This window comes from Callorhinus ursinus, unplaced genomic scaffold (assembly GCF_003265705.2).
Source record: "Callorhinus ursinus isolate GAN/ISIS: 27379988/994484 unplaced genomic scaffold, GSC_fseal_2.0 scaffold34, whole genome shotgun sequence".
Classification (NCBI taxonomy): domain Eukaryota; kingdom Metazoa; phylum Chordata; class Mammalia; order Carnivora; family Otariidae; genus Callorhinus; species Callorhinus ursinus.
Window position 1 is genome coordinate 5344071 of NW_027397096.1, and position 13222 is coordinate 5357292.

General features: G+C 38.9%; 1 protein-coding gene across 8 annotated transcripts in view; it reads left to right on the forward strand.

Moving 5' to 3' along the window:
- NF1 (neurofibromin 1) overlaps positions 1 to 13222 on the forward strand; it is a 276874-nt gene that overhangs the window by 140151 nt on the left and 123501 nt on the right. For all 8 annotated transcript variants that reach the window (XR_012374424.1, XM_073879379.1, XM_073879374.1 and 5 more), the window contains one exon: positions 11039 to 11174. Coding sequence is in view for 7 of the 8 variants with exons in the window: in XM_073879379.1 (XP_073735480.1) it covers positions 11039 to 11174 (136 nt within the window). In the remaining variant the exon portion in view is untranslated. The remainder of the gene's footprint in view (positions 1 to 11038; positions 11175 to 13222) is intronic.

Sequence of the window (13222 nt, forward strand, 5' to 3'; positions counted from 1 at the left end):
TTGAACCACGACGTTTGCATCCTTTGAATAAATACCTAGTTTTGCAACTTAATTTTTTTTCTTTTTTAAATTTTATTTTATGATATTATATTAATACCATACATTACATCATTAGTTTTTGATGTAGTGTTCCATAATTCATTGTTTGCGTATAACACCCACTGCTCCATTCAAAACATGCCCTCTTTAATATCCATCACCAGGCTAACCCATCCCCCCACCCTCGCCCCCCTAGAACCCTCAGTTTGTTTCTAAGAGTCCATAGTCTCTCATGGTTCGTCTCCCCTCCAATTCTGCCCCTCTTCATTTTTCCCTTCCTACTATCTTCTTTCTTTTTTAACATATAATGTATTATTTGTTTCAGAGGTACAGGTCTTTGATTCAACAGTCTTACACAATTCACAGCCACCCCATCCCTCCCACCCCCCATCACTCCAGCAACCCTCAGTTTGTTTCCTGAGATTAAGAATTCCTCATATCAGTGAGGTCATATGATACATGTCTTTCTCTGATTGACTTATTTCGCTCAGCATAATCCCCTCCAGTTCCATCCACGTCGTTGCAAATGGCAAGATCTCATTCCTTTTGATGGCTGCATAATATTCCATGACACACACACACACACACACACACACACACACACACACACACACACACACCACATCTTCTTTATCCATTCATCTGTCGATAGACATCTTGCCTTTTTCCACAGTTTGGCTATTGTGGACGTTGCTGCTATAAACACTGGGGTGCACGTACCCCTTTGGATTCCTACATTTGTATCTTTGGGGTAAATACCCAGTAGTGCAATTGCTGGGTCGTACGGTAGCTCTGTTTTCAACTTTTTGAGGAACCTCCATACTGTTTTCCAGAGTGGCTGAACCAGCTTGCATTCCTACCAACAGTATAGGAGAGTTCCCCTTTCTCCACATCCCCGCCAACATCTGTCGTTTCCTGACTTGTTAATTTTAGCCATTCTGACTGGTGGGAAGTGGTATCTCATTGAGGTTTTGATTTGGATTTCCCTGATGCCAAGTGATGTTGAGCACTTTTTCATGTGTCTGTTGGCCATTTGGATGTCTTCTTTGGAAAAATGTCTGTTCATGTCTTCTGCCCATTTCTTGATCGGATTATTTGTTCTTTGGGTGTTGAGTTTGATAAGTTCTTTATAGATTTTGGATACTAGCCCTTTATCTGATAAGTCATTTGCAAATATCTTCTCCCATTCTGTCAGTTGTTTTTTGGTTTTGTGGACTGTTTCTTTTGCTGTGCAAAAGCTTTTTATCTTGATGAAGTCCCAATAGTTCATTTTTGCCCTTGCTTCCCTTGCCTTTGGCAATGTTTCTAGGAAGAAGTTGCTGCGGCTGAGGTCGAAGAGGTTGCTGCCTGTGTTCTCCTCTAGGATTTTGATGGACTCCTGTCTCACGTTTAGGTCTTTCAACCATTTTGAGTCTATTTTTGTGTGTGGTGTAAGGAAATGATCCAGTTTCATTCTTCCGCATGTGGCTGTCCAATTTTCCCACACCATTTGTTGAAGAGACTGTCTTTTTTCCATTGGACATTCTTTCCTGCTTTGTCGGAGACTAGTTAATCATAGAGTTGAGGGTCCATTTCTGGGCTCTCGATTCTGTTCCATTGATCTATGTGTCTGTTTTTGTGCCAGTACCATACTGTCTTGATGATGACAGCTTTGTAATAGAGCTTGAGGTCCGGAATTGTGATGCCACCAGCTTTGCTTTTCTTTCTCAACATTCCTGTGGCTATTTGGGATCTTTCCTGGTCCATACAAATTTTAGGATTATTTGTTCCATTTCTTTGAAAAAAGTGGATGGTATTTTAGTAGGGATTGCATTAAATGTGTAGATTGCTCTAGGCAGCATAGACATTTTCACAATATTTATTCTTCCAATCCATGAGCATGGAATGTTTTTCCATTTCTTTGTGTCTTCCTCAATTTCTTTCATGAGTATTTTATAGTTTTCTGAGTACAGATTCTTTGCCTCATTGCTTAGATTTACTCCTAGGTATCTTATGGTTTTGGGTGCAATTGTAAATGGAATCGACTCCTTAATTTCTTTCTTCTGTGTTGTTGTTGGTGTATAGGAATACCACTGATTCTGTGCATTGTTTTTATATCCTGCCACTTTACTGGATTCCTATATGAGTTCTAGCAGTTTTGGGGTGGAGTCTTTTGGGTTTTCCACATAAAGTATTATATCATCTGCAAAGAGTGAGAGTTTGACTTCTTCTTTGCCGATTAGGATGCCTTCGATTTCTTTTTGTTGTCTGATTGCTGTGGCTAGGATTTCTAATACTATGTTGAATAGCAGTGGTGATAGTGGACATCCCTGCCATGTTCCTGACCTTAGGGGGAAAGCTCTTAGTTTTTCCCCATTGAGATTGATATTCGCTGTGGGTTTTTCATAGATGACTTTTCTGATACTGAGGTATGTACCGTCTTTCCCTATACTCTTCAGAGTTTTGATCAAGAAAGGATGCTGTACTTTGTCAAATCCTTTTTCCGCATATATTGAGAGGATCATATAGTTCATGTTCTTTCTTTTGTTAATGTATTGTATCACGTTGATTGATTTGCGGATGTTGAACCAACCTTGCAGCCCAGGGATAAATCCCACTTGATCGTGGTGAATAAGCCTTTTAACGTACTGTTGGATCCTATTGGCTAGTATTTTGGTGAGAATTTTTGCATGCATGTTCATCAAGGATATTGGTCTGTGATTCTCCTTTTTGATGGGGTCTTTTTCTGGTTTTGGGATCAAGGTAATGGCCTCATAAAATGAGTTTGGAAGTTTTCCTTCTGTATCTGTTTTTTGGAACCATTTCAGAAGAATAGGTATTTAATTCTTCTTGAAAAGTTTGGTAGAATTCCCCTGGGAAGCCATCTGGCCCTGGGCTTTTGTTTGTTGGGAGATTTTTGATTACTGCTTCCATTCCCTTAATGGTTTTAGGTCTATTCAGGTTTTCTCTTTCTTCCTGGTTCAGTTTTGGTAGTTGATACATCTCTAGGAATGCATCCATTTCTTCCGGATTATCTAATTTGCTGCATAGTTGCTCATAATATGTTCTTATAATTGTTTGTGTTTCTTTGATGTTGGTTGTGGGATCTCTCCTCTTTCATTCACGATTTTATTTATTTGGGTCCTTTCTCTTTTCTTTTTGATAAATGGCCAGGGGATTATCAATCTTGTTAATTCTTTCAAAGAACCAGCTCCTAGTTTCGTTGATCTGTTCTACTGTTCTTTTGGTTTCTATTTCATTGATTTTTCCTCTGATCTTTATTATTTCTGTTCTCCTGCTGGGTTTAGGCTTTATTTGCTGTTCTTTCTCCAGTTCCTTTAGGTGTAGGGTTAGGTTGTGTGTTTGAGACCTTTCTTGAGAAAGGCTTGTATTGCTATTTATTTTCCTCTTAGGACCACCTTTGCTGCATCCCAAAGATTTTGAACAGTTGTGTTTTCATTTTCATTTGTTTCCATGAATTTTTTAAATTCTTCTTTAATTTCCTGGTTGACCCATTCATTCTTTAGTAGGATGCTCTTTAGCCACCATGTATATGAGTTCTTTCTGACTTTCCTCTTGTAATTGAGTTCTGGTTTCAAAGCATTGTGGTCTGAAAATATGCAGGGAATGATCCCAATCTTTTGGTACCGGTTGAGACCTGATTTGTGACCTAGGATGTGATCTATTCTGGAGAATGTTCCATAGGCACTAGAGAAGAATGTGTATTCCGTTGCTTTGGGATGGAATGTTCTGAATATATCTGTGAAGTCCATCTGGTCCAGTGTGTCATTTAAAGTCTTTATTTCCTTGTTGACCTTTTGCTTAGATGATCTGTCCATTCCAGTGAGGAGGGTGTTAAAGTCTCCCACTATTATTGTATTGTTGTTGATGTGTTTCTTTGATTTTGTTATTAATTGGCTTATATAATTGGCTGCTCCCATGTTAGGGGCATAGATATTTACAATTGTTAGATCTTCTTGTTGGATAGACCCTTTAAGTAGGATATAGTGTCCTTCCTCATTTCTTATTTATAGTCTTTGGTTTAAAATCTAATTTGTCTGATATAAAGATTGCCACCCCAGCTTTCATTTGGTGTCCATTAGCATGGTAAATGGTTTTCCACCCCCTCACTTTCAATCTGGGGGTGTCTTTGGGTCTAAAATGAGTCTCTTGCAGATAGCGTATCGATGGGTCTTGTTTTTTTATCCAGTCTGATAGTCTGTGTCTTTTGATTGGGGCATTTAGACCATTTACATTCAGAGTAACTATTGAAAGATATGAATTTAGTACCATTGTATTGTCTGTAAGGTGACTGTTACTGTATATTGTCTGTGTTCCTTTCTAGTCTGCTGCTTTTAGGCTCTCTCTTTGCTTAGAGGACCCCTTTTAGTATTTCTTGTAGGGCTGGTTTCGTGTTTGCAAATTCCTTTAGTTTTTGTTTGTCCTGGAAGCTTTTTATCTCTCCTTCTATTTTCAATGACAGCCTAGCTGGATATAGTATTCTTGGCTTAATATATCATGCCAGTCCTTTCTGGCCTGCCAGGTCTCTGTGGATAGGTCTGTTGCCAATCTAATGTTTCTACCATTGTAGGTTACAGATCTCTTCTCCCAAGCTGCTTTCAGGATTTTCTCTTTGTCTCTGAGACTCATAAGTTTTACTGTTAGATGTCGGGGTGTTGACCTATTTTTATTGATTTTGAGAGGGGGTTCTCTGTGCCTCCTGGATTTTGATGCCTGTTTCCTTCCCCACATTAGGGAAGTTCTCTGTTATAATTTGCTCCAGTATACCTTCTGCCCCTCTCTCTCTTTCTTCTTCTGGGATCCCAGTTATTCTAATATTGTTTCATCTTATGGTATCACTTATCTCTTGAATTCTGCCCTCGTGATCCAGTAGTTGTTTATCTCTTTTTCTCAGCTTCTTTATTTTCCATCATTTGGTCTTCTATATCACTAATTCTCTCTTCTGCCTCATTTATCCTAGCAGTTAGAGCCTCCATTTTTTATTGCACCTCATTAATAGCCTTTTTGATTTCGACTTGGTTAGATTTTAGTTCTTTTATTTTTCCAGAGAGGGTTTCTCTAATATCTTCCATGCTTTTCTCAAGCCCAGCTAGTATCTTTAAAATTGTCATTCTGAACTCTAGTTCTGACATCTTACTAATGTCCGTATTGATTAGGTCCCTGGCAGTTGGTACTGTCTCTTGTTCTTTTTTTTGAGGTCATTTTTTTTGTCTTGTCATTTTGTCCAGACGACAATAGATGAATGAGAGAACAAAATGCTAATAGGGTAACAACGACCCCAGAAAAAAATAAACTAAACAAATCAGAAGAGACCTGAAACCGGGTGAAAAGAAAGGAAAAGAAAGAAAAAAGAAAGAAAAAGAAAAAGATACCAAAAAAAAAAAAAGAATATGACCAAATATGATTAGGCTGGTGAATATAAATCAGTGCCACACACTAGATTTTGGGCATATTTTGGTCTGTGAGAAGAAACTGCCTCCCAAAATTTTGGGTAAATATGATGAAGGGATGGAATGTGACTGTAAAGATGAAAATTATGAAAGATTTTATAAAAGGAATTGATAAGAAGTTGATTGAAAAAAGAAAGAAGAGAAATTAAAAAAAAAAGGGAGAGAATGTGATTAGGCAAGAGACTAGAACAAAGCCATACACTAGAGATTTAGGGTATATTTTGGTCTGTTAGAAGAAACTGTATCCCAAAATTTTAAAGAGGGAACAACTTAATATATTTACCAGAAATAAGGTTAACTACTATGAAGGGATAGAATATGACTCTAAAAATGAAAAATAAAAAAGATTTTTAAAAAAGGTATTGATAGGGGCGCCTGGGTGGCTCAGTTGGTTAAGCAACTGCCTTCGGCTCAGGTCATGATCCTGGAGTCCTGGGATCGAGTCCCGCATCGGGCTCCCTGCTCAGCAGGGAGTCTGCTTCTCCCTGTGACCCTCTTCCCTCTCATGCTCTCTATCTCTCATTCTCTCTCTCTCAAATAAATACATAAAATCTTTAAAAAAAAGATATTGATAAAGATGTTCATTGAAAAAGGGAAAAAGAAAAATTCAAAAAAAATAGAAAAACAAGAAAATTAAAAAAAATTAACTTTGAAAGACTAAAGAATCGGGAAAAAAAAGCCATGAATTCTATGTGCAATATTCCCCTAGCGCTGGAATTCGGCCGTTCTCATTGATCGGTAAACTTGGTCTTGGCAGGCGGTTCTTGCTGATCTTCTGGGGGAGGGGCCTGTTGCCGTGGTTCCCAAATGTCTTTGCCAGAGGGGGAATTGTCCCGCCCTTGCCGGTCGGGCTAAGTAATCGCTAGGGTTTGCTCTCGGCAGCTTTTGTTCCCTGCAAGCTTTCCGTACAGCTTTGGGGGACGAGAGTGAAAATGGCGGCCTTCCAATCTCCGCCTGGAGGAGCTGAGAACTCGGGGCCCCACTTCTCAGTGTGCCCCCAGAGAAAAACAGTCAGTCACTCCCGTCTCCCCGTCTGTGGCCACACTCCGTGCTCACTCGGCCTGTGACCGAGCGTTTCTATCTCTGGCTCCCGACCCGGTGTGGAGTTTCCAAACCCAGCAGATCCCTGCAGTGTGCTCCCGCGCCGCTCCTCCCGGGGGAGGAAGGGGAGTCTCCCTGGATCTGCTGCTTGTTGGGTCCCTGCTGGAGGAGCAGTGGCCCGACTGTGCCGCGGATCATGGTTTATGGCAACCCCAAGCTGATAGCCCACTCCTCGGCTCCGTCTCTGCAGCTGGCTTCCCCGCTTCGATACCTGGGAGCTCTGCTGCACTCAGGCACCCCCAGTCTTTCTGTGACCCCGAGGGTCCTGAGACCACACTGTCCCAGCCACAGTTCCACCCCCCGCTTAGCCACTGGAGCAACGTCCCTCAGCCGAGCTGACTTCTAGAAGTTCTGATTTTGTGCTCTGCTCCTCTATCACTTGCCAGAAGCTGCTGACGGAGGCCCCTCCCCCGCCATCTATCCTCCCGAATATCGCCTCGGATTCACTTCTCCGCACGTCCTACCTTCCAGAAAGTGGTCACTTTTCTGTTCATAGAGGTCCTGCTATTCTTTTCTTCGATCTCCTGTTGAGTTCGTAGGTGTTCAGAATGGTTTGATCCCTGTCTAGCTGAATTCCTGGGACCAGACGAAATTTAGGTCTCCTACTTCTCTGCCATCTTGCTCCACAACTTAATTTTTTTAACTTAGCTCTATCTCGTTAGTCTTTCTATGTCACTATAGAAAGATTAATCTCATTCTTTTTACCTGCAATGTAATATTTTATAGTTTGCGTGTATCATTATTTAGTCAATACTGTATTGATTTTACTTTGTTTTTTCAATCAAGTTTTAAAAATTATTATTGAAGTATAATTGACATACAATGTTATATTAGTTTCAGGTATACAGTATTCTGGTTTGACAGTTACGTATATTACTCAGTGGTCTTCATGATAAGTGCAGTCACCATCTCTCACTATGCAGCGTTGTTACAACATTATCGACTATATCCCCTATGCTGTACTTTTCATTTTCATCTCCATGACTGACTTATTTTATAACTGGAAGTTTGTACCACTTAATCCCCTTCACCTATATCACCCATCCTCTCAGCCACCTCTCCTTTGGCAACCACCAGTTTGTTCTCTGTATTTAAAAGTGTGGGTTTTTTTGTTCATTTGTTTTGATCTGTTTTTTGAAGATTTATTTATTTGAGAGAGCGAGTGCACAAGTGGGAGGGTCATAGGGGGAGGAAGGGAGAATCTGAAGCAGACTCTCTGTGCTGAGTAGGAGCCCGACACTGGGCTCGATCTCACAACCCTGAGATCACAACCTGAGCTGAAACCAAGAGTCAAGCGCTTAACCTACTGTACCACCCAGGTGCCCCTGTTTCGTTTTTTAGATTTCATATATAAGTGAAGTCATACAGTATTTGCCTTTCTCTGACTTAGTTCACTTAGCATAATAACTTCTAGGTCCATCCACGTTGTTGCAAATGGCAAGACTGCATTCTTTTTTTAATGGCTGAGTAATATTCCTGTGCACGTGTGCGTGTGTGTGTGTGTGTAACACTTTATTTGTTCATCTATTGATGGACACTTGAGTTGCTTCTATTGAGTTGGCTATTGTAAATAATGCTGCAGTAAACATAGGGGTGCATGTATCTTTTCAATTACTGCTTTATTTTCTTTGGGTAAATACCAGGTAATGGAATTACTGGATCATATGGTATTTTCATTTTTAATTTTTTGAGAAACCTCCACACTGTTTTTAACAATGATTGCACCAATTTACATTCCCATCAGCAGGGCACAAGTGTTCCCTTTTCTTCATATCCTCATCAATACTTGTTATTTCTTACTGTTTTTGATATTAACCATTCATTAATATCATTATTATTAACATATTAACATATTATTAACATATTAACCGACTGATGTGAAGTAATACCTCATTGTGGTTTTGATTTGCATTTTCCTGATGATTAGTGATGTTGAGCATTTTTTCATGTGTTTGTGGGCCACCTTTATGTCTTGGAAAAATGTCTTTTCACGTGCTCTGTCCATTTTTCATTTTTTTAAAGATTTATTTATATGAGAGAGGGAGGGAGAGAGTGCAGAAGCGGGGCAGAGGGTAGGAGCAGTGGAAAAGGGAGAAGCAGACTCCCAGCTGAGCAGGGAGCCCGATGCGGGGCTCAATCCCAGGACCCTGGGGTTATGACCTGAGCCGAAGGCAGATGCTTAACCGACTGAGCCACCCAGGCACTCCCCCTCTTTTTTGCCCCCTTTGTCCATTTTTAAAATAAGATTATTTGGGTATTTGGGTATTGTGTGAGTTGCTTATATATTTTGGATATTAATCCCTTATCAGTTATATCATTTGCAAATATCTTCTCCCATTCAGTAGGTTGCTGTTTCATTTTACTGATGGTTTCCTTGCTGTGCAAAAGCTTTTTATTTTGGTGTAGTCCTGATAGTTTATTTTTGCTTTTGTTTCCCTTGCCTGCAGAGACATATCCATAAATATGTTGTTAAGGCTGATATCCAAGAGATCACTCCGTATGTTTTCTTTTAGGAGTTTTATGGTTTCAGGTCTCATATTTAGGGGTTTAATCTATTTAGAGTTTGTTTTTGCATATGCTATAAGAAATTGCTCCAGTTTCAATCTTTTGCACATAGCTGTCCAGTTTCTCAATACCATTTATTGAAAAGAGAGTCTTCCTCATTGTATATTCTTGCCTACTTTGTCATAGATTGACAGTATAGGCATAGGTTTATTTCTGGGCTCTTTTTTCTGTTCCATTGATCTATGTGACTGTTATTGTGCCAGTACCATACTGTCTTGATTACTGTACTTTTGTAGCATATCTTGACATCTGGGATTGTGATACCTTTAGTTTTTAATTCTTTCTCAAGATTTCTTTGTCTCTTTGAAGTCTTTTGTGGTTCTTTAGAATTATTTATTCCAGTTTGGTAAAAACACTTGGTATTTTGACAGGAATTGCATTGACTGTGCAGATTGCTTTGGGTGTATACACATTTTAATAATATTAATTGTTCCAATCCATGAGCATGGTGTATCTTTCCTCTAGTTTGTGTTGTCATCAGTTTCTTTCATCAATGTCTTATAATTTTAAGAGTATAGAGGTCTTTCACCACTTTGGTTAGGTATTTTCCTAGGTATTTTATTCGTTTTGGTACAATTGTAAATAGTGATCCCATTGACTTTTGCTGTGATTTCCCCATTATTGCCCCAACATTGTCTTTTTCATTTTTCAGGTCATTTGCTGTAGGAATTATTATGAAACTTAAATTTTCTTGTTACTCTGTTTCTTAGAACATCTGTTGTTCCCTGTTGACTACAAGATAAAGTACAGAGTTTTCTAACTGTAATTCATTATCATCTGTCATTCTTTCATGTGTTCTCTGTACATTGGCTCCAATAAAATATGCACATGTTGTATATATTTTTTTTAAAGATTTTATTTATTTATTTGATAGGGAGAGACAGAGTGAGAGAGGGAATACAAACAGGGGGAGTGGGAGAGGGAGAAGCAGGCTCCACGCGGGGCAGGGAGCCCGACGCAGGGCTCGATCCCAGGAGCCTGGAATCATGACCTGAGCCAAAGGCAGATGCTTAACGACTGAGCCACCCAGGCGCCCCAACATGTTGTATATTTTTAAAGTGGCTTGACACATGGATTCTTTAGGGTTGGAGATGCCTAATAAATAATATTCCTCTTCCCTGCCCTAATTCAAAACCAAGAGTGGAAGGAGGAGGGCTGGGAGGGAAGCACTCAGGAATCAGCTGTCACCTTCCTACCTACCTTCCTTCCTTTCTTTTTTTTAAGATTTTATTTATTTACTTGAGATAGAGGATGAGAAAGAACACAAGGCGGGGTGGGGAGTAGGGAGGAAGGGCAGAGGGAGAGAGAGAAGAGAGAAGCAGACTCTGATCAGGAGTCCGACTTGAGGCTCGATCCCAGGACTCTGGGATCGTGACCTGAGCTGAAGGCAGACGCTTAACTGACTGAGCCGCCCTGGTGCCCTTTACCTTTATTTCTGATAACAGTTTTTAGAGTATGTGGCTTTTGATCCTGTGGGCAAATAGGCTTGCTAATACTTCACCTTGAATTGGACTCATCTACCCCATCCCTTGCACAGCTGGATAACTACAGACTTACCTCACAGAAAAGCTTTTTACCCTAAAGGTGGAGAGCAAACCAGAATGCATTTTTTCTGCAGGCAGACATACCCAGAATGGAGAAGATGGCACTAAGCTGAGTATATACTAAATTTGTGATAATATAAGGGGATAAGAATTCTTATACACAGTTCTCATTGTTGCCTTTTTGCAGTTTTTTTAATTCAAATCAAGATTCCAGCAAAGTTCAAACATTGCATTTGGCTGAAAGTCTCTTTTAAAGAGCACTTTTATTTGTTTACTGTAACTGGATTTTACCTTCTCTCTCTCTCTCTCTCTCTTTTTCTCTTTTTTTTTTTTTTGCAGGTTAGAGCAGTCAGAGAGTCTTGAGGAAAACCAACGGAACCTTCTTCAGATGACTGAAAAGTTCTTCCATGCCATCATCAGTTCCTCCTCAGAATTCCCCCCTCAGCTTAGAAGTGTGTGCCACTGTTTATACCAGGTATGCTTAAGCCTAGAGGGCACCATTATTAATCCAAAGCTGAAGTAAAAAGAATGCTTTACTAAAGAGGGATTTAGCTGCTGATAGTGGGTGGTTGAAAATATGGAGTCAATGTGGATGACTAATACATTAAGAATTGTTGGAGTTGGCTTTGAAAAAACTTAATATTGCTCAGGAGATAGTTTGAAGTATTTTAAGGGAGTACTAAAAATAATAAATTTTCCTTGCATTGGAAGCAAGTTTAAAATACACAGAATCTATTGGGTATAATAGACATGGTTGAAATAAGATATATTATGGAATTTTTTTGGTTATCTTTTGCCTGAATTACTCATAGGGTTTTTCACATGTGAGGCAGCTCTACTCCTTGCTTTTTATACTGTTGAAATGCTTGATTTATAATTTTGATGTCTTCTTAAAGATGTCATGTGTTCTTGTCAGGTTTTTCTAGGACAAACTAATCTGTTTATTTTATATAGAATGCTACTTATAAAATATATTGCATCATCATTCAGATCAAGTTATTACGCTTTCTAGCACTAGCACTGCAATAATGCTTCTGGGTTCAGATGTCCAGTCATCCCCTTTATATTGAGGAAATTAGGTCTCTGTTCTTTTTATGGCTTTCACTGTGTTTTTGAATTGCATATGTAGTTTCAAGGATGATTTAATCATTCCAGGGGAAATGAGTGCAGATTTATATTAGCCTGTTTAAACTGTGATTCTGGAAGAAACATTAGTGGGTCTGGAGTTTGGGACAGGGGTGGGTACAGGGGAAAGAATTTATGCATTTACCAAAACCCTTGCCTTTGTGTCTTTTTCTTTGCAGAGTCATCCCCAGCCATTTGTTTTTTAGCACAGGGCTTCAGTTGCTTAGAGACATTAGCAAGATCAGTGAAATCACCATTTTAAAAAGTTATTTCAGGCTGCTCTGTGTGAATCATTCCCCCATTGCTATTTATAAAGATGTTTCTGCTGTATCTATTAAAAAAAAACAAAAAACTTACCACCAGAAAACAGTTAACAAAATGGCAATAGTAAGTCCTTTCCTATCAATAATTACTTTAAATATAAGTGGATTAAGTTTTCCCAATTGAAAGACATAGAGTGACTGAATGGATAGCAAAACAAGATCCAAAAAATACAAGACATTCATGTTAGCCCTAAAGACACACATAGACTGAGAGTGAAGGGATGGAAAAAGTCATTTCAAGCAAATGGTAACCAAAAAAAAAAAAAAAAAAAGCAGGGGTAGTTATACTTATTTCAGACCAAATAGATTTTTAAACTAAAAGTGGTAAAAAGAGACAAAGAAGGTCATTATATAATAATAAAAAGGGGTTAATACATCCAGAAGATATAATAGTTATAAATATTTATGTGCCCAACATGAGAGCACCTAAATATATAAAGCAAAAACTAACAGACCTAAAAGAAGAAATGAATAGTAATACAGTATTGGTTGGGGACTTTAATATCCCACTCTCAACAATGGATAGATCATCCAGACAGAGAATAAGGAAACAGCAGATTTGAACAACACTTATAGACCAAATGGACCTAACAGACATATATCGACCATTCTAACAGCCACAGAATATACATTCTTCTCAAGCATACGTGGAACATTTTCTAGGATAGACCATATGTTAGGCCACACAAGTTTTAGCAGATTCAAGATTGAAATCATACCAAGTATCTTATCTGACCACAGTGGTATGAAGCTAGAAATCAATTACATGAGGAAAACTGGAAAATAGGTGAACACATGGAAATTAAATACTACACTGAACAATTAATGGATCAAAGAAGAAATTAAGGGGGAAATAAAAAAGTTTGTTGAGATAAATGAAAATGGGAACACAGTATACCAGAACACGTGGGATGCAGGAAAAAGCAGTCTAAAAGGGAAGTTCATACCAATAAACACCCCTGTTAAGAAGCAGGAAAGATCCCAAATAAGCAACCTAACTCTCTGCCTTAAGGAATTAGAAAAAGAACAAACTGAGCTCAAAGTTAGCAGAAGAAAGGATATAATAAAGATTAGA